The 24,667-nt window shown below is 58.8% G+C and overlaps 9 protein-coding genes across 9 annotated transcripts; 4 read left to right on the forward strand and 5 right to left on the reverse strand.

Annotated features, from left to right (window-relative positions):
- Positions 1–468: 468 nt before the first annotated feature.
- BXZ73DRAFT_52910 (uncharacterized protein) lies at positions 469–1,575 on the reverse strand (the record flags this gene model as incomplete). Its single annotated transcript, XM_048020897.1, has 4 exons — positions 469–874; positions 930–1,102; positions 1,186–1,392; positions 1,444–1,575. 4 exons carry the CDS (start codon positions 1,573–1,575, stop codon positions 469–471), a joined length of 918 nt encoding a protein of 305 aa, XP_047873981.1.
- Positions 1,576–2,063: 488 nt separating this feature from the next.
- BXZ73DRAFT_105206 (alpha/beta-hydrolase) lies at positions 2,064–3,075 on the reverse strand (the record flags this gene model as incomplete). Its single annotated transcript, XM_048016181.1, has 3 exons — positions 2,064–2,581; positions 2,668–2,678; positions 2,768–3,075. 3 exons carry the CDS (start codon positions 3,073–3,075, stop codon positions 2,064–2,066), a joined length of 837 nt encoding a protein of 278 aa, XP_047873982.1.
- A 1,731-nt stretch (positions 3,076–4,806) lies between these two features.
- Positions 4,807–6,772, forward strand: BXZ73DRAFT_105207 (cyclopropane fatty acid synthase; the record flags this gene model as incomplete). Its single annotated transcript, XM_048016182.1, has 11 exons — positions 4,807–4,903; positions 4,954–5,130; positions 5,188–5,246; positions 5,303–5,434; positions 5,495–5,530; positions 5,595–5,804; positions 5,863–6,170; positions 6,241–6,371; positions 6,424–6,454; positions 6,510–6,690; positions 6,746–6,772. The coding sequence occupies 11 exons, from the start codon at positions 4,807–4,809 to the stop codon at positions 6,770–6,772; spliced, it is 1,389 nt and encodes a 462-aa protein (XP_047873983.1).
- Positions 6,773–7,389: 617 nt separating this feature from the next.
- BXZ73DRAFT_52906 (HotDog domain-containing protein) lies at positions 7,390–8,180 on the reverse strand (the record flags this gene model as incomplete). The annotated part of the gene is made up of 5 exons (XM_048020895.1): positions 7,390–7,470; positions 7,526–7,595; positions 7,655–7,756; positions 7,830–7,887; positions 7,958–8,180. The coding sequence occupies 5 exons, from the start codon at positions 8,178–8,180 to the stop codon at positions 7,390–7,392; spliced, it is 534 nt and encodes a 177-aa protein (XP_047873984.1).
- Positions 8,181–8,528: 348 nt separating this feature from the next.
- BXZ73DRAFT_105209 (uncharacterized protein) lies at positions 8,529–8,841 on the forward strand (the record flags this gene model as incomplete). The annotated part of the gene is made up of 2 exons (XM_048016183.1): positions 8,529–8,723; positions 8,779–8,841. The coding sequence occupies 2 exons, from the start codon at positions 8,529–8,531 to the stop codon at positions 8,839–8,841; spliced, it is 258 nt and encodes an 85-aa protein (XP_047873985.1).
- A 1,469-nt stretch (positions 8,842–10,310) lies between these two features.
- BXZ73DRAFT_52844 (laccase) lies at positions 10,311–12,053 on the reverse strand (the record flags this gene model as incomplete). Its single annotated transcript, XM_048020883.1, has 4 exons — positions 10,311–11,331; positions 11,387–11,685; positions 11,742–11,810; positions 11,865–12,053. The coding sequence occupies 4 exons, from the start codon at positions 12,051–12,053 to the stop codon at positions 10,311–10,313; spliced, it is 1,578 nt and encodes a 525-aa protein (XP_047873986.1).
- Positions 12,054–14,131: 2,078 nt separating this feature from the next.
- On the forward strand, positions 14,132–14,504 carry BXZ73DRAFT_105211 (uncharacterized protein; the record flags this gene model as incomplete). The annotated part of the gene is made up of 3 exons (XM_048016184.1): positions 14,132–14,188; positions 14,245–14,350; positions 14,416–14,504. 3 exons carry the CDS (start codon positions 14,132–14,134, stop codon positions 14,502–14,504), a joined length of 252 nt encoding a protein of 83 aa, XP_047873987.1.
- Positions 14,505–16,080: 1,576 nt separating this feature from the next.
- On the reverse strand, positions 16,081–17,468 carry BXZ73DRAFT_52851 (Clavaminate synthase-like protein; the record flags this gene model as incomplete). Its single annotated transcript, XM_048020885.1, has 7 exons — positions 16,081–16,137; positions 16,186–16,399; positions 16,453–16,541; positions 16,597–16,668; positions 16,718–17,084; positions 17,147–17,269; positions 17,323–17,468. 7 exons carry the CDS (start codon positions 17,466–17,468, stop codon positions 16,081–16,083), a joined length of 1,068 nt encoding a protein of 355 aa, XP_047873988.1.
- A 5,660-nt stretch (positions 17,469–23,128) lies between these two features.
- On the forward strand, positions 23,129–24,363 carry BXZ73DRAFT_105213 (uncharacterized protein; the record flags this gene model as incomplete). Its single annotated transcript, XM_048016185.1, has 4 exons — positions 23,129–23,183; positions 23,250–23,317; positions 23,369–23,819; positions 23,885–24,363. The coding sequence occupies 4 exons, from the start codon at positions 23,129–23,131 to the stop codon at positions 24,361–24,363; spliced, it is 1,053 nt and encodes a 350-aa protein (XP_047873989.1).
- Positions 24,364–24,667: the final 304 nt, after the last annotated feature.

Here is a 24,667-nt window from a genome sequence, read left to right on the forward strand (position 1 = left end):
GTTCCGTAGCAGGAGCAGGGTCTTGAGCATCTGTGGTGGTGGCGAGGTCTTCTCTCCGTCGAGGCCGACCGTGGGGACGTGGGGCTGTCGACAGTGTATCGTGGTTGAGTGCAGATGCGTTGTGAGCGGAGGGCCTTACACTCGGCCTCCTCCTTGACGGCACCGAAGGGAGAACACCACTCCCTGATGCACATCGGGGGGGGGGGGAGGGGATGAACACGTGAATGACCTGTGGAATGAGGAGGACGCACTCCGAAGCCCGAGCAGTTGTCGTTGAGATGCGATGGGGGAGTACGCTGTTCGGAAGGTCGGCGCAGTTGCGGTCCACCGTCGCCTCGCGAGGGCCGTTGCGGGGGGCGTGGATCGCCCAGCGAGACCCACCAGTACACCACGCTGCAAAGGACTTGAGTCTCACAGCGACCAGATGTAACCGAAGGTCGTCGACAAGCAACTCACCCCTCAGCTTCTTCACCATCCGTGCCCCCGCCCGTTCCTCTCTCGTCCGTAGCCGCCACCATGCCCGCGCTGCCTCGACGCCTGCACCTCCTCCACCGCCTGCCGGTTGAACACATCCCCATACCTTCGGTTCCCTCCGCCCATGCCTCCATGCACGGTGCTCGGCGTCTCGCTCCCCGCCGCCTCCCGCTTCTTCCGCCGAATGAGCTCTGCAGCGCGTTGGCGCTCCGAGGACTCCCGCGTCAGGCGTTCGGTGACGTCTGCTTTGGCACCTTGCCCAGGGGGAATCGGACCTTGAGATGCAGGACGGGACGACGCCGGGTATCGAGAGCGTGATGGTGGGTCGTGACGAGACGCGAGTTGGGTGTTGATGGAGGTAAGGGGGTCGTGGGTGGACTTGCGCGCAAGGTCTCGCCGTCTGAGGCCACACATATGAGGGGGAGCAGACGTGGAAGGCAAGGAGGAAGACGTACTGCTTGTCGCCGTCGAGCTCTCTGTTCCGCTCGTGGCCGCGGTCAGAGTACCAAGGATTCAGGTCCTTTGCTAACGGAGCGAGCGGGAAGCCCTTCTCCGTCTCTTCTTTGCCGTCGGGGTCGTTTGAACGCCGTTTCGTGGACCGCACAGGTATAGAGAGCGTCATCTCTGACTATATGGGCAGGAATCAGTGACAGAAATGGCGACAGGATGTTGCGGAGTACGAGGGACGCATAAAACGGAAACATGACTCACCCGCTCGATGTCTTCAAACAAGTTAATGTGGCCCTTCGCGTTGGTCAACGACGACGGGCCCGCCTCTGGTACTCCATCCTTCTCCAACCCCCGCTCTTGTTCGTCTCGTTGCTTCTGGAGGGCATCTTCGAGGTCGGAACCATCATGAGCACGAACCCGTTTCACGCCTGCACGCTGCCGCAAGAGCTCCATCCGTGCCTCTGAATCCTGCGCGATCACTATCAGCAGAGGTCGAACGGCCAGGCAAAGTAGACGTACTGCGAGCATAATTCGCCCGTCTTCCGCAGCTTCCTTGAGCTGCGCTTCTTCCTCATCGCGCCGCACCCGTTCAATGTTGTCGCGGCGGTAAGGGTGATAGGATTTGTGGTGAGCGATGTTGAGTTTGCCCATGATGGAAAGGTAAAAGGCAACGGTATGGAATGACACCTCTTTCCAAGGATGCGGGGATGACGGCGAGCACAGTGACGAGGACGAGGAGGAAAGACAGAAGACTACTGGGCTTGCGAGTCGGAGCGACAGTCTCGCAGTGCACGTGATAGCATGATTGCCATGGTATCGGTACCAGCCGATTCTGACCGAACCAGTCCAGCAGAGCACTGAGCGTCTACGCCTTCGTCCTCCCGCCATCATCACTCTTTGCGCTATGCATCTCTTCGCGTTCAGATCCCGAGTTCCCGACAACCGATGCACTCGCTACCAGCCCGGACGTCCAAACCTCCCTCGATTACTTTCCACATCACCCGCGGTTTGTCCCGCCCTCCCACGGCACCGCGACGCGTTCGTCCCGGCACATGCCGGCCTCTGCTCGACCACCAGAACTTGGAGTGAGTGCATAGAAAGACCAGCAGGGGGCTATAGAAGTTGAGCTACCCTATACTCTACGAAATTGTCTTCCTCAACGCCCATTCCAGCATTAGTTTGTTTGCTACCTCTGGCGTCTCGACATGTGGTGAGTGCCCAACATTCTCCAACAAATGCACCTCAACGTCCGCGTACACCTTTCTAACCAGACTGATCGTCTCCTCGATCGCACAGTGCGCATCCTCCAGCCCCTGAATGACCACCACCGGGATCCCGCGCGCACTCGCCTCCCACACCGCAGGATCCTGCTTGCGCTGGGTGCTCCAATGGCGGCTCATCCGCGGCTGTGCGACCCACGCGCCCATCCACTCGAGCTTGGTCTCGTACGGCAGCGGCGCCTTCGCGCACGAGTCCACGAACAGCTCCGCGCCGCGGTGCGTGTCGTCCGCGTTGGGCGACATGATTTGCGGGATGACCGCGAGGAAGTTCGGGTGCAGGCACGGGTGTTGCAGCGCGACCGTCGGGCCGCCGATGTAGATGATGCCCGCAAGGTAGTCCGCGCCGTACGCGGTCACAACGTCTACTACGACAGCACCTGCGAATCGCACAGCGCGTGTGATGCGGGTGGGGGGATGGCGGTCAGTGGGTGTCTAGGTCATGATGTGCGTATACTCTACTTACCTCCCAGACTCCTGCGGAACGGGTTCCACCACCATCAGCGCGAGCCCTCTATCACTGACGCATCTTCGGCATCCCGAAGACTAGACGTGCAACAACTCACCAGCCCTCCAGGATCGGCCTCACGACCCCAAAGGCGTCGCAGACGGTCTTGAAGTCCGCAGCGATCTTGTGGGACGAGTATGCGTCCTCGTCGACCGGTTTCCCGCTTCGTCCATGCCCGCGCATCTCGTACCGCACGAGATGAAACGCGCTGAGTAAAGCCGGGTCTGCGAACTGCGCGTCCCAACTCCGCGCGGTGGACGAGAGACCGTGTACGAAGACGATCGCTGGCTTGGACGGGTCCCCCGAGGATCCGGCCCAGATAGGCGTGCCGTCGGGCGAGATGAGCAGCTGTTCGCGCTCGGCCATGTGCGGGGTCTTGAGGGCTGAATTGGAGTTACGCGCAAGAGGAGGCAGGAAATGAGTTAGGAAGGGCGCGATAGGAGCGCGAAGGGGCTCAGGGGCGGGGGTTGCAATACTTACAGGTCGCTCGTATCTGATGCGCCTTAGAGCCGGCGCTGGCGGTACGAGGGAGAGGGGATAAGGTACCGCTGTCTCTAGCCGATTTATATATTGTCTTGGCTGATCTATCCGCGAGAGCGAATGTATCTGAGTGATACACAAGTCCATCAGAAAAGCCTACACAGCCATGAACGGAAGCTGTTAAGTAGTGCATGGACGGACGTCTGCCAAACCTGTAGGGACCACTCAGATCCTTCAGGACTACTAGACTAATGGCACGAAGAGTCGGGTGGTGGTCGTACAAATATCGAGGGCACACCGTTCTTTGCAGGACGAAAACATCCACATCGACTGACTCTCACATGACATCCACGCAAGCACAGTAAACTGTGACTACTGGTTGGGAACACAGCACACGCTTGGACCGCGTGACATACCCTCCGGGTTGGTCGCAGCAAACGGGGCGAAGGTGGGCTAACTGCGAATGGCGTGCTTGCGGCATTTAGGGTGGCTTGAAGTCGGGTGAGCCGCGCCCAGCATCCATATCCGGTCAAGAACTTCCGAGGACGCAGCAATTGAACCCGCGCAGCTGGTGGTCGTATGCCTCCTCGATCCTCGTCGCGGTGGGGTTCTGACGAGCGCTAACGCGTCCACCTCTGCCGAGCGCTGAAGTCGCAGACGAACGCTGACAGCGGACAGCTCTCCAATCTACGGTATGCTTTCAGATGGATTTTCAGTCCCGGCTTGTGCCGACAACATCAGTAGTAGAAGACGATGAAGCCCACTCAGAAAACCCTCGAATCATCTCTGGAGAAAAGCCATACCCGGTGCATTGCGGCATTAGTTGGCTCCATACGAGCAGTACGTGCATACCGACGACTTCGCACCAACCCGGAGCCATTACGCAGGCTCCGTCCCCGAAATAACCTCACGAGCCTCAGGGAACCGAGGTTCCATCTTGAAAGGAAACACCGACGGTTCGCTGCGTAGGCCCTGGTACATGCTGACACAGCCTGTAATGAGCGCGGACGACGTCCAACAGAAGGTCGTGTTACAGTCGCGGACGCGAGACTACGCGAGAGCGCGGGCGGGGTCTAGCGGACGCGGCCGGGAATGAGGGGACGCGGCGTGTGGGAGAGAAGGCGATTAGGCGGGGTACAGGTGGCGCAGACAGGTAAGGACGGTGAAGGAGCGCGAGTGGCCGTACCTCGTTGGTTCGCAGTGCGAGAGGGAAGAGAGAGAGCGGAGGACGAGGGAGCCTGAGGCAATCGCGTGCGGAGGCGTGGAAGAGGGCGCGGGAATATAAGCAATGTGAAGCAATTAACGGCCAGCGATCGTATATATGTTAGAGCATCGCGGGTGCGCTTCGAAGCTCGTAAACTGCTACTTACCGACCAGCTGATGAGCCGCCAAGCAGCGCCCGTAGCGCGCTTCCTTCGGGCGCTGATCCGCGTCCTAGCCCGAAGTCTGCCAGGACACGAACCATCCGCTGCGTTCTGTCCTTGGCGACGCGCACTGTGATGGGCTCTAAAATGTCCAGCAGGAGGAGAAGAGGAAAGATCACAGGGCTTTTCCCCTCTCTACTCAACTCGTAACTCTCCGCCCAGTCACCTGTTCGGAGCAGCGGCCAGCCCCACCATGACCGTCGCAAGCCTCCACGCCCCGACGCTCAGATCCTACCTCGTTTCCGCCAACCATTTCCCAGAGAAACTGTATTCCTTGGTTGACAGCTACGGTGCCGCCTTTTCTGTCTCCACGTTGCTCGCCGCTGACACGTTCTCCCAGCCCGGGCCGCCATATTCAACATCTTCGCCGACGGCATCATCAACGGCCACCTCGTCGTCGACGACGATCATGGTAGCCACTCCTTCGGGAACCCTGACACGTCACTCCCCACCGTCACCCTGACGGTTCGCAAAGATCGGATGTGGACCCGTATCATGTCGTCCAGCGACATTGGCTGTCAGTTCCCCATCATGTCGCGCCCGTGCCTCCGGCTCTGACCACCCTCCTCCCTAGTCTCCGAGGCCTACCTCAATGGGGACTTTGACGTCTCTAGCATGAAGCACCTCCTCGATGTATGCCCGCCGCTAACGCGTTTCCGGCTTTCCGAACACTCACCCCCGTTTCGTAGCTGTGGCTCGACAATCGTGCCACGCTGACCGGCCTTAGCAGCACCTTCAGTGCGCTCTGTTCGCGGTACTCTGCGATCGCCATCGGTGCCCTGGGCATCCGTCAGACCCTGCACATGTCCCGCAGGAACGTGGTGCGTACATCTCTTTGGCTCACTGATTTCGCCCGCTCACTCGGATACTGGTACCTCCAGGAAGTCGCTTACGACACGTCCAACAGCTTCTTCAAGGTGCTTTTAAACCTTGCCCTCTCGCGGGAGACCTTTGCTTACACCGCCCTCCCCACCCGCCCAGTGCTTCCTCAGCGACGAGATGATGTACTCGTGCGCGATCTGGAGCGACGCCGAAGGCGGCCCACGCGGCGATCTCGTCGGTGGCCCACGCCCCGGCGACCTCGAAGCTGCCCAGCTCCGCAAGATCCACGCGCTCCTCGCCAAGGCTCGCGTCCGCCCGGGCGACCGCCTGCTCGAGTTTGGCTCCGGCTGGGGAGCCATGGCCATCCAGGTACGTACGCTTCCTCTGCACAACTTCTCGCAGCAACCTCTGACACGAATGGGCTCAGGCGGCGCTCCTCGGCTGCACCGTCGACACCGTCACGCTGTCTCGCGAGCAGAAGGCTGAGACCGAAGAGCGAGCGCGCAAGGCCGGGGTCGCCGAGCGCGTCCGCGTCCATCTGTGCGACTACCGCCAGCTCCCGCCCGAGTTCGCCGGCGCGTTTGACGCCTTCGTGTCCTCCGAGATGATCGAGGCCGTGGGCTCGCGCTATCTCGGCCAGTTCTTCCGCATCCTAGACTGGGCACTCAAGCCTGATCGCGCGACGATTGTCATCACGGCCACGTCTCAGCCCGAGCATCGGTGGTCCGAGTACCAGTGCGTCTTCGAACTCGGTTTATGTGTGTCACCAAGAGCTTACCGCGAGTCGGCGTCGCCCGCTGCACAGGCCGGACGATTTTGGGCGCCACTACCATTGGCCGAACTCCCAGCTCCCAAGTGCCACATCGCTCCCTGTCGCCGTGCAAAGCGCCGTGCCCGGGAAGTTCATCTTCCACAACCTAGAAGACCATGGCGTCCGTGAGCATCATACCGTTTGCTTCCATGCGTTTTGCTCACACGCGCCCACCAGACTACCCGCGCACTCTCCGGGAGTGGGGCCGGTGAGTGTGCGCTCGCTGCGCGGTTCGCGTGAGACGGCTCACACCGCACCCACAGACGCCTGGAGGCGAACTTCTCCGGCGCGGTCGTCGCGGAGCTGCAGAGCCGGCACCCGCAGCTCTGCGATCCCGCGGCGCTCGCCGCGTTCAAGCGCAAGTGGACGTACATGTTCGTCTACGCCGAGGTCGGCTTCGCGCGCGCGTACACGTCCCTCTTCTGCTGGACCTTCGCCCGCCCGGTACGCCCCGTTCGCGCCTCCGCATGGTGTGTCCCCGTTGACCACATCGCCGCAGGAGAACATCATCGAACCGTGCGATTGACTCCGGCCTCGCGTCTTTAGACCGTAACCCCCTGCCAATCATGTTCGTCGTTCACGCGTCCACGTAGTTACATCAGCGGGCCCCGAGTCGGCAGTTCACGCCTGCCGATTGTTCACACCACGCCCACAAACGACTCGAGGCTCCCTTCCATTCTCGATCCCGCTCTCTCCTCCACGCTTGGCGCACACGTTCCGCGTGTGCTTTTGTGGGCTACTTTCGTCTTTCTAACGCGTACCATAGAGAGCACGAGAACACTGAAATGTCGTTAAATATAGCTCTGCTATTTGCACTTGCTGCCGGCCTCGACATCATCATTGCCGTCTTTCTGTCGTTTCTAATGCACAAACACTGTAAATCTTTGCGAGGTTGCGCTTGGCTTCCACTATATTGCTCAAAGAATAGTTCTGTCCCAGTCAAATCTCGTTTGCGTCCCGCTCCTCGAGACTACGGCGCATTAGACCACCTTAAACCCCTGGAGATGGTGGGTACAATCTGTCTCTGGACGGCTTCGAATTCAACACACTCCACGAGCACAGCCAAAAACGATTCGACTCTTGCGATTGTATAGGAGAGCACATGTGAATTTTACGCGCATGCGCCATAGTAAATATGTACCTTCACAACCTCGACACGGATGATGGCGCCATCTTATTATGCACGGCACTGACGCACAGCCTGTGATTCGTCACATCCCAAATCTACGACACACGTTGTCAGAAACGCAACAACATCAAGGGACCAGCAAGGGCATACTTCAGTAAGAACCGACACTGTTCGCGAACCTAGCGACTGCGTAACGTTGATAATATGCAGCGTGGCACCCCTTGTCGTGGCACGAAGCGCATGAGATTCAGAGATAGAGAGCGAGTCGTACGCACTTACACTGGCATTGGAGCGTGGAAGGTCGTGTTGAGTGTCTGCGAGACGTGGTTCCACGGCTTTTCGAGATGCATGGCAAGAATGGCTAACGCGGAGGAAGAGCACCTGAACGCGGGCGCGTATGTCCGAATGGTCTTAGCCGGCACCATATGGCGGCAGCAGGAGGACCGGAACGTACGTATCGATGAGAAAGACTGCGCAGCCGCCATGCATCGCTCCATGACCGTTAATCATGCCTAACAAAACAGACGGTGGCCGTCAGAAAGCGTTCTGCAGACTGGGAAGGCGAACACTAAGCCGGCTTACTTGGGTCGACGACGATCTCGAAAGTGAGCTTCGCGTGCGGTTTTCCGTCGCCGTCGCGAGTGTAGAGCTCAAGTTCTTTAGTTAAAAGCTTCAGGGCGATTTCGCTAGCGAAGGGCTGGAAATTGTTAAAAATTTTGGTGAGGTAATCGCGGATGCGTGCTTGGACTGCGGGAGGCTGGACGATGTCGCCTTTGAGGACGAGCTGGTCGATCGAGATGGCCATTAAAGAAGAGCAGGAGAGAAAGATGCGGGTGGGTCGGCGCGTGCACCGGAAGGAGGACCTGGGGAGACTTGAGGCCTTTATACTATGGCGCCCATTATGATCGTGACCGCGCCACGATCAAGCGCCTGGCGTGGGCGAAGATGGTGACGTCCACAAATTATGGCGCATGCTCCCGCCGCCCCGTCCCCACACACCCACACCGTGTCGCATCTCCCGGTCCACTTCCGCACAACGCGCTCTGCACGCTTACCGGGTACCGCCATCGGACACACGGCCGCGGGATGGCTTTCAAGGCTCCGCCCCCCCGCAGTACCAGAGCGTCCGCGATCGTCTACTCCCGTTTGCAAAATGCTGAGTGGCTCGCTTGGCTCGACGTGCTACTATCGGACAGAACTGAAGAAGCCTTCGAGCTGCAAGGAAGATGCCCCGTCGCCGTCCGCGGTGGCCGTCCGCGAGCCGCCTCCCAGTGCCCCGAACACCGCCCGCTTCCGGCTCGTCCTCACCGGCCTCCTCGTCTCGTCCTTCGTGGCCGTCCTGGAAGGCGTGCGCCCTCTTGCCTTCGTATTCGTCTTCGTCTCGTCCACTCATCCGTCTCCAGTACGCCGTGTCGACCGCCCTTCCCGTCATCGTAAGCGACCTACACGCCGACCAGTTTATCTAGGTCGCCTCCGCATACGCCATCACCGGCAGCTCCTTGCTTCCCCTCATTGGCGGCCTGGCTGAGATGCGCCACGCGCCTTGTAACGCTCCTCTCGCTCGCATCGCGCCTTCTTCCCCGACGCATGCTGTCTGTGAGCGCGGAGGAGGATCTTCACAAGAGAAACTGACAGTACCAGCTGTTGAGTGACAAGCGTCAGCGCTCCACACATACGTGATGGATAGGTGCGCACCACTGTAGACGACGGCGCAGCGATTCTTGATGAACTCATCACGCTCTAGGGCCGAGGACGCTGAACACTGACCGAAGCCTAATCCGTCAACACAACACTCTACCACTCCGCAGGTGAAAGGTTCCTTCGAGCCTCTAATAGCGTTCCGTGTGCTTCGCATCCCTGTGCCGCTGAAAAAGCGAGAGTACTACGAGCTGTTTGCTGCGACGACAGACAGGAGCACTGGCAAATGCGGACGAAGATGAACGACCATTTCGTGTATGTAAAGTTTCTATGGGATGATGTAAACGAGACCTGTGTATCACAAGAACTTGCCCATCCGCAGGACGCACCGTTACATCTCACTCTTTGTTTGCGTACGCAGACAAGGTTCGGCCTTCTTCGACGCTTGCAGGAAACGGGGAAAGCAGCAGCAGAGAGTCACGAAACAAACACAAGAGTGTAGCCCCAACCGAAGATGAAGACAGTCGAGCAGATACCGGGCTGGATTGGGCAGTAGGAGCGGTGCGGACGAAGGGAAGAGGAACGGGCCCTGCGAGCAAAATTGGCCGTACCGTCGGGTCTCGGCTCCGTTTGGCTCCGAGTTCCGGATCCGGGCGCCGGATGCAGCACCGGGCCGGCGGCACCGTGACGTCACCAGCACACCCATCCGACGCCGCACCGGATTCACACCGAGCTCATCCGAGAGAGTGCGGGCACCCAATACAGGTGAAGCAGAGCAAGGGAGACAATACAAACATGGCCGAGCTCTTGGTGGAGCACCCGGGGAGCGCGGACGAATCTGAGGCATGCAAACAAAGAAATCGGATTAATGAACGTGCTTGACCTCGTAGGAGGCTTGCGGTAACAGGGGAGACGATGCACTCTGAGAACCAAGGATGCATTCTGATCGCGAGTACGTACGTGAAACAGTACGAGAGGCAAATACGGCGCGTGCTTGAAGTAGACCAGATAGGGACAGTGGAGAGCTCGAAACACGGCTATAAACCGACAGCCCGGGGATAATAACAAGGCATTAAAAAGATGAGTATGCGAACGCGAAAACTACAATTGGTTTTGAGACTATGGCTGCGTACCATGGCAAGGTCGGATGGAGAAATAAAAGTACGTAGGAGCGAAGAGGAACACCAGAACAGGAAGACCCTTCTCCAACAGCGAGGCCGTCTCCGACGTCATGTGGGATCGGAGCGCAGTGACATCGGAGCCGGAGCCGCTGGTGCCAACAGAGCGCGTAGCGCGCTCACGAGGAGGAGGCAGTGGTGATGTTGTACTGCGAGTTGTACGTCGGGCAGAGGTCCTCCCACGCGGTCGAGGGCGAGACGAACGAGCTGACGTCCCCGGCATCCTCGGCCATGACGACCGCGAAGCCGGCCTCGAGGTGGAAGTCGATGTGGCAGTGGAGGAACCACGGGCCGGGGTTGTTCGTGTCGAAGCGGATCGTGACGTTGTCGCCAGTCGTGCCGGTGGAGACGACGTCGCGCTGGGGCGGGTTGACGAAGTTGTAGTCGGTCTCGCCGGCGGAGCGGACGACGTAGAAGGTGTGCCCGTGCAAGTGGAAGGGGTGGGGCTGGCCGGGCGCGGCAGCGACCATGGGGAATGAGATCTCGATGGAAGAGTTGCCGGGGAGGGAAATGATCGAGCCGCTGGGAAGGAGGTCGGCCGCGGCGGTCGCGCCGCTCAAGATCTGCAGAAGGACGGGGACCGTGGGCGAAGTCCAGGTCTCGTTGTTGATGAAGAACGCGGTGCCGTTGAAGCTGAGGTCGAGGTTGATCGCGAGGTCGACGCCGCCAACCTCCGCCGTGCCGGGGGGAGTGAGGTTGTCGAGGGGGACGAGGTCGGCCTCGTTGAGCAAGGTCTGGTTGCTGCCCTGCGTCGTGGTGGGCTCGACCTCCGCGGCGCCATCGTAGCGGAGGATGGCCGAGTTGATACCACCGTCAAAGGACGTCGTGCCAGAATTGGGGAGGGCGCGGATCCAGTAGTTATCGACGTCCTGGTCTGCAGTGAGGACGAAGGAGTAGCGCTGGCCCGCAAAGATCTGGATCTCGTCGACGGTGAGCGGCGAGTGGTTGACGGCGTCGGCCTCGATGACAGTCATGTTGTGGCTGTCGATCGAGAACGTGTGGTTGGGGTCGCACGAGAGGCTGACGAGACGGAAGCGGTAGCGCTTGCCCTGAGTGACGGTGATGACCGTGAGGTTCGCGGTGGCACCGTTAGTGGTCGTCGACCGACCCAACCCGTTGATGAGAGTAGAGTCCGCGGTACTATCAAGAGGAGTTGTCAGAAACATCAAATGAATGATTCTGGAAATGAACGTACGGGAATCGGGCACCAAGCGCGGCCGCAGTGTGGTACCAGTCTGTGAGCGTGATGACGGTCGAGTCGTCGTCGACGTCGTAGAGGTCCGCATGGGGATCATTTGGGTCGTAAACGACAATGGCGCCACGGAGACCATCACAGTACTGCGTAGAGAGATGGCTGTGGTACCAGAAGGTGCCAGCCTGGCCAGTCGCGGTGAAGTCGTACAAGAAGGAGTGGCCGGTCGAAATGGGGCACTGGTTGACGAACGCGGGGCCATCTGCCCAGTTAGTGCCGCTCTGGAAGAAGCCATGCCAGTGCTACCGAAAGAAACGGTCAGTCAAAGAAAATAGATGCGAACGGTGCGGGCACTGACAATGGTCGTCGGCGTAAGCATGGTGTCGTTTGTGAGGTCGTCGATGACGTTCAGCTGGAAGTTGTCGCCCTAGAAGCCAAATATCCTTGAGCACAAATTAAGAGGAGGCCGATGGAGTCATACCATGTTGCCGGTAATGAGCGGGCCAGGCATCAGACCATTGACAACGACCGCCGCACGAGTGTCTCCATCGGGGGTCACGTCGGCGTTGCTGATGGTGAGGTCAGCAACGGGGCCGATGGCACCGGCGACGAGGCGACCAAACGAGAAGAGCGCGATAAGGGGAGCAAAGGTTGCGGAGAGAACAAGCATGTCCGCTGGATTGTACTGGTGTCGGTGGGACGAAGGAAGAGGAACACCGAGAGATGATGATGCATGTCGGACGTGCCCACACTGCTTATATCTGCTACGAGTCTTCCCACCGTGATGTGTGCGCACATTCTTGCCGTGTCCGCCGTTCTCTGCAGAGGCCTTGGGTGCAGTGGCAGTCGCACGTCCGTCGCACGCCGCCCTGTTGCATGTTCCTGCAAGCCTACGCTTCCGAACCGCCGACATCGGTCCAGGGGCGGTCATAACGGCGCTGCTGCGTGCGATGTGCGGGTGCTTCTCGAACGGAGACAAAGGAGAGCGTCCGAGCGAGCGCCGTTCAACCGTAAGCGCAAGCATTCAGTTCGAAGTGCGAAAGGCGCATCAGCGATTTGCCGCCGACGACTGTGCACTCACTCTGTTGCCACGATGTCCGGGGCCGATGTGGTTTGCTACTCCCGGACTGCGCTGATGCACAGCGGAAGCAAAAGGCTCCTCGCCCGAAGTCGACTTGATGAGGCATATTGGCGAACGAGAAGAAGGAAGCGTCGGCGCCCACCGTTGGGACGGTACTGCGGCTGAGTCAGCGGCATCTAGCCGCCCAGTGAGCTCGGCGGCGCCGTGATAGCGCTCAAGCCTCAATCCCGCAGCTCTCGAAAGTGACGTAAAGAGCGCGACCATAGCTACCTGGCGAACTATGAGCGATGAGCTCACGATTTGCGGATGGTTGCAGTTGTCGAGAACTATACTTACATAGCAAGAGTTGTACTTCGCATCTTTGGTGAGTTTTCCCTCTCAACGGACGTGGTAGAGGAGACCTTGTCCTTTATGGGCTGGATGATTACGTATGTGCGCGCAATTGTCTGCCCTGGAGGAACGAGCGAAGGAGACAGGTGCGAGGAGGAGCGGTGGAAATCAAGCGCTCGTCGCTTGCCTCTTGCCGCCGCGATCCTCCGACCTTCGCACCGTCCCCTTTCTACCTCGCGATCCTCTTTCTGTCTCGCCGTCCCACCCTCGTACCGATCCCGATGTTCGAGACCCTCCCAGAACCAAATGGTCTGTAAGCCATTCAGAAGCGCAAGGTGCGGCACTACCCTCGTTCCTGTTGTCTCCAATAAGGCGAGGGACCTTCTCGGCGCCTGCCACTTTTCGTTCCTGGGGTGTCCGCAGCGTTTCAGGCACGGAAACTCACGAGAGGTTTGCCATTGCAGGAATCATTCCGACATGTCGTCCGACCGGCGGCCTCAAGTCCTAGACCGTTCTGCGTCTGTCGGACGCACATCACCTTGCTCCTCGGTGGGCGCCTGCATGAGAACCCAGTAAGTTTCGCGGCGAATGGGCAGCCCTGTTCTCATGATCTCATGCATCCCAAGAGTCCTGTCGGGTGTATGTGACGAACATCCTGTAAGTATTAGAGCAAGCGCCCAAGGCAAAAATCTCGCAGGTGAACGCCCAAGAGATCTCCGTTATGCGATGTGTCATGTTTCTGACGAATACCTCCGCGGCTTTGCACAGCTTGCGCGGGGGCCGCGAAATTTGCTCATCCCCAGACGGTTGGTCATTGCAGGCGTCATAGACAGTCCATTGCAACGTATCCGGTGTCTGCGCAGCAGTCCTGCGCGGAGGTGTGAGAACATCGCGCAGCATGCAGGGCACCAACACCGCGCCTAGGTGAGCAATATTTGCGTCGCGCGACGTTGCGGGGTACAGTAACCATGCATGACAGGACTTTGTTATGCTTCTCGTGGCCCTGATCGCAAGGGCAAGGGCTCGGACGATGCGAAGAATAACATCCAGCTGTGCGCAGTCCTCTCGCGGTCATCGGAAAGTGCTGCGCCCTCCAAGCATTCCTTCACAACGCTCCAGTACAGCCCATTGAATGTCATGCATGCCCCGGCGTGTTCTTTCATGCGCCTCGAAGAGGGTCGCGCGCACCCTGCGGGTCGCCGCCTCACGTTGGGAGTGCATCGCCCTGCTTGGTTGGTTTTATAAATGCTCGCTTGGATTGAGGGCAATGCCGTGCACTACCCACTCCTTCGCCTACGCTCAACTCCTCCGCTCTCGATATACTCTTTCCAAGCACGATGCAGTTCAAGTCTCTCATCGCCGTTCTGTCCCTCATCGCCGTCGCGGCTTCCGCTGTGCGTCGCATGCCGTGTCCGTTTGTCGTACCGAGTCGTGCTTACTTTCCCCGCAGCCCCAGGCCGCCTCCGACAATTTCGCTTCCGCGAACGTGTCGCTCTCGACTGGTGTCACCACGCAGACCTTCACGGCCACTCAAGTCTTCCAGAGGTTGATGTCAGGTGAAGTGTTTCGTGCTGTTTGCGTCGCACTGCAGGATCGCTCATTACATGTCCCGCAATACTAGTGCCGCCATTCGTTACCACCATTACAACGCACACCGTGTTCACGGCCACGCGCACCGGCACCTTCGCCATCCCCACCGGCTCAGCCTGAGGGCGCACCAGCAGGAAGTAAGGTCGAAGGAGTTTCTGCCCTCGCGCCTGCGATCTCGATTGTTAGGCTTCTGTCTTCCGGCGATTGTGCCCCGCGGGGGCACCGTGGTTGTTCTCTATAGTACCTATTCGCCTCTTGTATCCACTCTCGCGCTTTTTGTTATTGCGGTCTATTGTGCTTCTCGCTGAACCCGCTCCGTCATCCCAAACATCGGGACTTCGGCTCTCTTTTTCAGTCACTGGAAGCTCGCCATTCACGACCCTCGTCGTAGCCTGGGTGTGTCTCCTGTATCTACAGCGTTCTTGGATTTCCAATAGTTTGGCCCCACTGTCCTTCTTACTCCACACTTCGACATAATAATCTGCTTACGGTACGGCGCAGATGAACTGCTTGACGTATTTCAGCGCTATATCATCGGTTCCCACAATAACAGGCGTAGGACGTACAAGGAGATCGCGACCCTTGTTCCGCACGAGGGTCGTTCAGTCAATATTAGCGTTCAGCAAGGAATGGACTTTGCGGCAGAAAGCTAGTGTTCGCGCGACGGGGTTGACGAACCTGGCGATCCCTTGGTCCTCCCACCCGTTACTGGACAGCTTGGTCCGACGTTGACGGTCTAGAATGTGTTGACCTCGTGGACGTTGGAGATCGCGTCGGGCCGGGGTAGATGTTGGCGGTGACGCCCTTAATTATGAAATCCTTGTCAGCGACCGCGGCCGCGCGCTCGTCCGAATTCGTCATGTACACGTCATGTAGACCTTCGGGTAAAGTCCAGACAGCGTCGAAACGTGCTCGCCTGTGAACTTCAGTCTGGGTGTTGAACTCAGGCGGGACTGGTGAGGGACCTTGGCAATCGCCGGAAAGACGCAGGAATGGAGCACGTCATGAAAAAGACGCTGGAACTGAAAGCTTGGGACACGGGCGTGAAGGGCAAGCGAGAGCGGCGAGAAAATTGTTGAGTAGTCTCCTCGCAAATTGGTTGAGACGGAGGACATGCTGTCGGGCCCGGCCCCCTTGGCCCCGAGTTTCGAGTGGTGGCGCCAGCCAGAGCAAAGGGCTCGTTCTTAGTATGACGTCATCACGATGTACATCGTCGTGCTTTCACCTACACAGCTGGTGCTCAACAGAACCGCGCGCTGGGTCGTCTGCGAGGGCTGAGTTCGAGAGGAGCAGGGGGTGTATGGATGCCGGTAAGCTCAACGAATGCGAACAACGGTTGTCGCGTGGATCCAACGCGCTTCGCATGGAAGATAGCGCCCACGACTCCTACAGTGGTGAAGCCTGGGATACGGGTCGGACGCATGCGATGTGCACACTGAGACCATCTAATCTGGTCTAGCATGGTCTCAGCGATTGAATCAGCAGCAAGCGAGGCAAGCGAAGTACTACGCACACCAAGTCCTAGCGCTATGTGATGTGAACGCATGCGTCGAAGCGAAGCTTGCGCTTCGAGGGCCCCTGTGTTACACCTGGAGACAGGTTCGCAACTCATTCCTAGTTAGATGATACATGGAGGGCAGGATGTAGCACATCCAGAGGTTCGTGAACTGGAACACGTCGACAAGACTGGCCAGTTTCAAGCCGCCGAGGGGCGATGCTCGGTTCCCCGGCTGCTTCTCCACGTCTCTGGACCCTATTAAAACTGTGAGCCCTCGCGGAGAGTCTTGTACTGAGCTCGTACCGTACGGTTCTTGATGCGCTGGTTCTTGATCCTCCGCGAAAACCACTCGGCCGAGGTCGAGCCTGTGTTGAGTCTCCCCGTCGTGTCCTTGGCCGCCGCTTCTGCAATCATCGTGCAGTCCTCCGATAGAGGACGGAGAACTTGCGAGTTCCCGGGGCGGGTGAAGAACACGAGAGACCAGCGCTCGAGTTTGCCTTGCTCCTTCGGCGGAGGCCTGTGTCGAGAGAGGCGTCAGCAAGGTAGATACTGCTATAGAATGAGACGCACACGACGCGGTGCAGGTTGGAACGCAATATCCCCCCGCTGAAGATCGCCATCGCATCACCCAGGTTGCAGATCGCATGCCCGGGGATAGGCTATCAAATCGTCAGCTCAGTAGCGTCTACGCTGGACGGTCGCCCAAGTACTCACCCTGACGTACTGCCATTCGTTCGTGCCAGGTACCATCACCTGCAAGCCCCCGAGACGATTGTGCAAGAATGACTAGAAGGAATAAGTGGCGCGCATCATGCAGAAGAGTGAAAGGGCTCACCAAGGATCCGAAGTCCGTGTGAGCGCCGATCGCGGCCTGCTCCTCGGTCATCCCGTTCGGGCGAGGCGGATTCTTGATCGTCCGCGCCTCGCTCCCGCTCGGCTCCTCGAGCTTGTGCCGCGTTGCAAGAGTGCCCTCCGGAAGCCCGAGGCGGTCGTTAAGGATATTGAGGAGCGTCATGTTGACGGCGAGCGACTTCCTCACGAACGGTCTGATGGTCGACTCCATGCGCGCGTTCACTGTGGACGGGTACTCGCGATGAACGCGTGCAGGCCACGCGAGCGCATCGTCCTTGGCCACGTTGATGAACTCGACAGTGTCGAGCGCGCCGGTCTCGTTGGTCGCGTTCGCGCCGGCGGCTTTGTAGCTGCAGCGCCGATGTCGTCATCGTCAATACCCGGACCTCGATATAGCGCGATAAGGCCATACCCGAACGACATCCCCTCGTCGCCCTGCTCGTACTGCATCTTCTCCTCGAGAGGGAGGCGCATGGTCTCGGCGCCCATCTCGAACATCTCGTCCACCTCTGGATCCACGCCGTGGTTCTTCAGGCTGTGATACGGCGTGTGAGCACCGTGGCAGCGCCGCATGTGATGAATACTCACTACCAAAAGCCCAGCTCGGTTGAAGCCTTCCAAAGCTTGTCAATTTCGGCATCGTCTCGCTTGAGCAGAAGTTCGTAGTCGATGATAAGTAGGGGGTGGATGGGTACATCATCGGGGAATGGAGGTAGGGAGAGGAGTCTGGCCATTATGGTACGTAGGAGGTCAGCGACGTTCTCCCAGAACCGGGGAGCCCACCTTATATATTGGCAGCAGTGGAGTGCGGCGGCGACGATCCGAACTCAGCCGCATAGTCCACACGGCAGTCTCGTCACATGGCAAGTCCGAGTGATGCTTCGTACCCAGGAAGTTCGGAAGCAGTATTTGAGGTAAGCAAGGTTTGTGGGTTTGCTTCTTGGGTCGTTTGGACACAGTATCATCGCGACATTCTGTGAGGGCCGTGTGAGCTCTTCATCAAAGTCGGCACTGGCATGAGAGGGCGTCACCGCGGCGTGCTCGACAGCATAACTTACCGTTTGACGGCATGAGCACACCCTCTGTCTTAGAGAACTGTAGAGGATCATTTCATCACTCGTAACTCTTCTGAGCGCGGTATCTCAACAATCTGTGGATGACAATCATGAGCTAGGCGTGTACGGCGCGGCAAAAGTATGCCCAAACTTACCGGACGTCAGTGAGCTATAAATAACTTCCTCCGAGAGGTCAGGTCTAGAGAGAGAGCCTCATGTAGAAGGGGGGGGCGCGGGAAACGCCAACAAAATGGCTGCCAGCATTCTGAGCGAGGCTTGGGAGCGCACGACTCACGAGGCTCGGGAGACCAACCAACGCGAGACCCCGGATTGAGCATCGGGGATGCATGTTTCGGGGTCTCGACTCAGTTCTCACATTGCGGCATCGGAAGTTCCCGTTTCGGTCATGTGATGACATTCGGCCCGAAGCGGCGATGACACCGAGCTGCTCATCCTCAGTGTGCGCTCATCTGTGCAGTAGATCAAAATTCCCTTTCTCATGCCCGAGGGCTCTTCTGCGAGAAGTATGGTCATCACGTCAGTCTTTCTCTTCGGTACTTTCTTGGCACTGCGATTTCAACAGCGACTGATAACACTCACTAGTTGACAGTAAACAGCATTCTCGACGCATCCAAATGGTCTCTCACGGCGTCAAGGTCGGTCGTTCAGAGCGGCGGGCTGCGGCTAGCATTGGGAATGGAAGTTATCTCTATGTTTTCCCGCGCGCTGACGACGACAAGGCACAGCGTTCAGGCCAGGCTACATCGTGGGCAGCCGAACGTCTCCGGAAGGCTGCGTATGTCTCTGCACCGGCTTGCAAATCGCGAGTGTCAAGTTGTGGCGATTTGAATACCGAGATCATATGCAGAGCCTAACGCGGCTTCTAGGATCGTTCCTAGAGTTCGAAGCGCCTTTGAGACACTTTCATCGGCTTCTTTGGGACGAACCGCACGCTGTTTTTCAGTCAGGAGATGGCGCGTCCCTACACTTGATAACATGGGTATAATAGCCAGCCGGTGAAATTCGTCCTCACGGATTCGGGACGAGCATCACTAAAGCACTCACATTAGATTTCGGAATATCTGTAGAACGAGCCAGACGAGAGGCATCCTCAACTATAAATCTCTACGACAGATAGATGACTACTTCTAAGACCAGTATAGATCTCGTGCACAGTCCACGAAAACAACTGGTTACACTTCCTCGCGTGCAGAAGGCCGCTATAAATTAAGTATAGATATTCTATCTGAGGGCGAAGAGGAGTTCTGATTATACTTCTCATGAGACTGGTGACCGTAGTGTTCATGCAAGAAATCTCACAGACACAGCCTCGAAAGATGGCCGCAATTCTCAGAGCGTCAGTTACCGACAGACCATTGAGCTGAAAACTATCCATCAATCTACCGGGACGTCTCATGGTATGAGAATAAGCTCGTTTTGAAGTTCCGCTATCAGATACGTGATGAGTTCAGGAGATACATTGATGCTGAATGATGTAGACGTTGAAGCTCGCCGCAGAGGCTCTTTGCGGCATACACGTGCGGCGTCTGCACGACGGAAGGCGAAAGTAACGTTCAGGTTCCACACCGGCGCCGGAGCTGCCGAAGGAAGACCGCGCGGACTCAAAGAATCCGACAAGAAGACAGAAGCGCACGGCAGGAGCGCGGCCGGCACAAGGGCACCTATCGGTGTGAAGCTTCTCATCGGCGGCTGGCTCGAGAGCCCGGCTGTTCTCTGCGGGACTGATGAAGCATTGAAGGCCGGAGAAGGTCAGCTCGGAACAAAATTCGCGACAGGGGGGTTCACCGCATGAGCTGCGGACGGCTGTGGGAGTCGAGGAACACTATCGTATAATCACAGGAAACTTAGGCCGATGTTCAGTCAGCTCGATATGCGAGCGTCGCGCGGGCAATGTTCACCGCGGCATCCGAGGCTGACAAACCTATGAAGACGGGCGTGTCGCCACGAGCGCCAATACGCCCACATGCCATGGGAATCCCTGATTGCAGCAGGCGCGAGGGAGGTAGATATTCCATATAGATAGGCGCCATTTCCTCGCTCGTGTTTCTGGTTCCCTTGATGAGTTATAGGAGTGTCTTCTGTACGATTAATGGAAACTCAATTAAGCGTTTCGAGGGCTCGAGGGGAAAGACGCTTTTTAGAGTCGCTCCGACGTGCTACGCAGTGCTCGTGGCGTCCGAGATATTTAAACGTGGTGATGTGACTTCTTCTCCTACCTCTCAAACGCTCATACAATCTGTTTCGTTGTGACAGACCTTACTAACGAACGCTTTAACGACAAACGAGAAGCGGCAGATGAACCACCGCATGAGCCGACTAGACCGCATGATTGTGTGTACCTACTGACTCTCAGGACACCAAAATGCGTCTGCGCAGAAAGTAACGCTTTGCGGCATAGCCCACACGCTGTTCGTTCTCGTTTCAAGCTCTGAGTGTTTGCTTCATAGGTGGCGGCGCCCTATGCTCACCGGTGGCCCGTGGGTGCGCGCGGGGCCGCACTCTAGGAAATGATGCGCTGAGATAATGACTCTACTCCTGTATGGCTGTTAAGAAGAACTGTCGACATGTAGCTACTAACCACGTAAGTCCGGTCGTACTATAAGAGAGATAGTCCGAATGGAAACTAAATGGCAGCAGAAGCGGGGTTTTCGCAGTCCCTTCGACATGTGTATCTACGCAAGCCCAATTGTTTATTGTCGCCTAGGACGCCGCTTCAATAACACGCGCACCGCAAGTCACGGCCCCGCGTTACTTCTTACCCTGCCTCACCCTGTTCGGTGACCGTATAGCCCCGGCAAAGGGCTTACGGCGCATTTTTCTGTGACCATGGTGGTCATGCCTCCCCTCCCTTATTCCACCTCTGTCCGGTGCGGCTTGTAAAAACGCCTGCGCATCTGCTCCACATCGGAGTCCGACCGCCAGCCTCGGACGCGTATCCACTTCAGGCTGCAACTTGCGACGATTCATGTGCTCGACCTGTGCGCTGCCATCTCGGCACTATTTTATTGCACTGCATGGAGACTCCTCAACAGCAATGGGGACGCGCAGCTGCCCCACAGTTCTGAGGCGCCTGTGTTTTCGGCCCAAAGATAGGGAACGCAGTGCTCGGAGCTTCGCCAGGCGAGGCCTATCCTCCTCGGTGCCCTAGCCTCCCAGTCCGGCCCCCGCAAGAACCGGAAATATTCCGCGGTGTCCACCTTGCAACAGCCTGCCAGCACGTCTGCGCACGGGGGAGTCGGTCGAATACCCGCGGTAGTCCGCGAGGAGACAGGCGCCTGATGATCTGCTCTGAACGAATTGGGAAGATCGGGCCCGGCAGACCCCCGGCGGCCCGGTAATTGGCAATCGCGCGCATCACCGTCTCCTCGAGTCGCCTTGCAGCCTTCGAGTCCTTCCCAGCCCCTTCCTCCTCCTCCTCGGCCTCCCCAGGCACGCATCTCCGGAGACGGTCGCAGCCGCTGGGAGTTGTCGTCGTGCGCGGCTTCTCTGCTCCGGAGATGCCTCGCGCGATCATCGTTATCAGAGAAATGCCTTGCTGGCAAATCTTCGCAGGCGCGAGGCAGAAGACCGATGGGGACTCGTTTCGGGAAGCAGACGGGGGTAATGGGCCCGTACGTCATCCGGATGAGTCCAGACGAATATACTTGTTGACTTCTACCAGCTCTTTTTACCCAACCATTGGTTCGGCACGGGGACTTCGCTGTCTTCAAAGGCAATGCATACTAGGTTTGTTCTCCAACAGCTTCTATCCATTGTTCATGCGAACTTTGACTGCCTCTGCAGCGTCTATCTTCCGTCGGACACTCAGTTCCCCTCTTTTGATTTTCTCCCGCGTTCACGAACATCGGGTGCGTACTAAATCTTATCCTCACATCTCCTTTTGTCAATTGTCGTCGGCTGTGGGTAACTCGCATGCTCTACGTGGGCGGAGACCGGAGACGCGAGCGACAGACCGGGAGCGGCGGTGGACTTACGTGGCTTGAATGCCCATCGCTCTTTCATCCACCGCATTGCAGCTTTTACGGTCTTGCAAGCGAAACAGTCATGGGGGCTTCCATGGTCTCCTTGTCCAGAGAAATGAATGTGACCTCAATGCCCTCTCCGACTCGGAGGAAGCCCCAAGGGCCCTTCGGACACGTAGGGGACGGTGCGGATGGTCGACCCTGCGAAGCGGCGAGTTATTTAGTCCCCGGGGCGTCTGATGGGCGGCCTCGGAGGCAGACCGCCTGCAGCCTGCTATGTAAGTATTCCCTCCCTCCCTCCGCAGCTGCCCGGGCCGTGGGGCGGGGCGGCTCCGGTATCGGGGCGACGAGAGCATGACATCCCCATCATCGCCCATCGCCCGGGAAGACCCTCCGCGAGGGCAGCGCGGCTTGTACGGCCAGAACCGAACGAGTCCCATCTTGCATCGCGCCTTCTCCGAGGGCACTGGTGCACCGGTCGACTGGCGACAGCGGGTGCGGTGTAAGAGAACCTGCGGTACAGGTCGTGGAGTCTCCCTCGTGGTACTCATAGTGGGTCTGCCCGATTGCAGACACAGAGCAAGGTAGACGCTTGTAGGTATCGCCTCCCTCGGGTCCTGACTGCAAGCTCCATCTCTCTTCAGCCACCTGTTCTGGGGGCCTGATTTATTATTCCAGGGTCGTTGAAGCACACATCGCAACAAATCGCAACGAATCAACATCATCTGCATGCTGTACGACGCTTCACGAGACGTAACGGCCAGGCTATCTCGTGTGCGTGCTCGCCGCCCATGATTCTCGTTGAGTCGCTGAGCACCTAACAATCGCAGCTCAATCTAGTGCATGTCAGGTCGCAATTCTCGAGTGTCGCGGGGAGTGCGACGAGTTCGCAGACAATCCCGATATGGGCAGTTCACGAGGTCAGCGTTCCTCCGCTCTCACTCGGGCTCCCCTGTCAATCTTCCGTCTTTCCGTCGCGAATCTTGTTCCTTTGGACCTCGAGGCCGGCCGCAGCGTTTCCTGCGCGTCGAAGTTGCGGCCACTCAACAGCCGGTTGTGGATTCGCCATCGTTTCGAGAACAAAAGCATGGGCGTGGCGGAGTGCACCGCCGGTGGGCGTCGAGCGACGCGCGATTCCCACCGTGCCTCTATTGACGCTGGATCGCAAAAAGGGAAGGTCTCCTGCCCCTGCTTCTCGTCATCAAGAGATCCACACAGGTGATTGTTGGGACACTGGTCGACCGAAAGTATATAACCGCTTGTCCACCTCGAGTTCCTCAGGCTTCCCCTCCGTCGCCTCCCCATCCGCTCCCGCCCCCCAACCTCCCTTCGCACTCTGGCGCCCCTCGAGTCGCCATGTCTTCCCCTCAGGAACGCCCCACCCTCCCCAGCATCCGCGAAATGCTGCCAGGTACGTCCCGACGTCCCCACTCCCCTGCCACCGGTGGTGTTCTCAATGAGCGTTTCGCCAAACCAGACCACCGATTTGAGAGCGCCAGGCAGGCGTCGTCGAACAATCTGCATCAAGTCCCGCCTCCGTTGAGGGTGCGTGCGATGCTCTGTGGAAGTCGGCGCCCACTAACCCGTTCCGTGCAGGTTCCGCCCACTTCAAGCCACCGCGGCACTCGACACTCGCGCTCCATGTCTTCACCACAAACAGCCCACCCCCTCTCCCCTCTTCCCTTGAAAGCTGCATGCTCTCTCGGGTCCGAGTACCGCGTGACCCCCGCGGGTTCGAGCGCGGCCCCGCGAGGGCCAACCTCAATGTCCCAGTCTCCTCGTAAGGAGTCTTCCTCTCTCATCGCCGGGAATGTCTTCCAGGACCACATCCGCGGAACCGCCATCTCGCACCCATTCCCGTACGACTCTACGGGCACCCGCGGGACCCCGTCGCAGCGCGCGCTCCGGAACCACCCATCCTACGTCGTGCCCGCCGACGAATGTCCCCCCGGCGACGACCGCAGGCACGGATGCGGTATCTGCCACCGACGCTTCAACCGACCCAGCAGCCTCTTGATCCACATGAACTCCCACACGGGTGCGCAGCGTGAGTGGCACTATACACCTTAATTGTGATGGCGGCCTCGAGATCTAACGCGCGCCGCCTGCTAGCGTTCGATTGCCCGTTCCCGGGCTGCACACGCCGCTTCAGTGTCAACTCGAACATGCGCCGGCACTACCGCAACCATCGCGAGGACGCCCTTGCCGGCCCCGCCGCCCAGCTTAGAATCTCCCCGCGCATGCAGTACCGCAACCCGTACCCGCCCCCGCCGTACCACGCGCCGAGCGTGTCGCCCTCTGCCTCCTCCGCCTACTCGTCCTTCACCGAGGGCAGCGACGACCACTCCGACACCGTCATGGCCCACCTCGACGTCCCGCGGAGCCCAACGCTGTCATGCTCGTCGCCCCCCAGCCGCGCGCGCTCTCACTCGGACACGCACCCCGCGCTTCGCGTCGCGCCGGCTGTCATACCGCGCCGCCGCTCGTGCACGGTGCCCGGGTGCGACTGCGACGAGACCCCGGGCACGCTGCGCCCAGCGGCGTTCCACGAGCGTCCGCCATCGATTACTGGGTACGCGCGGCGGCGCTGAGTGCGCGCGCGCGACGCAGGAGCCCCGCCGCCGACCGGACGCGGGCCCTCACATGTGCCCCGCGCTGGCTCGGCGATGCACACGCACAACGAAGAAGAGAAGAAGAAGCCCCTCCTTTCCACGTCGTGTCTTGATAGACGCTCCCTTTCCCTTCGCGACTTTCCCCCTCTTTCTCGTTGATCACGCCCCCTTGAACTCGTTTGGATCGGCGCGTGAGCGCGCTTTTCCTTCTGCGCCGCGCGCCCCTTATTTCTTCGTGCTGGGATACACACGATGCTCCTCGCGCCATTATGCTCTGCCACCT

This window comes from Epithele typhae, assembly GCF_022376455.1.
Source record: "Epithele typhae strain CBS 203.58 chromosome Unknown BXZ73scaffold_62, whole genome shotgun sequence".
NCBI classification, from domain to species: domain Eukaryota; kingdom Fungi; phylum Basidiomycota; class Agaricomycetes; order Polyporales; family Epitheliaceae; genus Epithele; species Epithele typhae.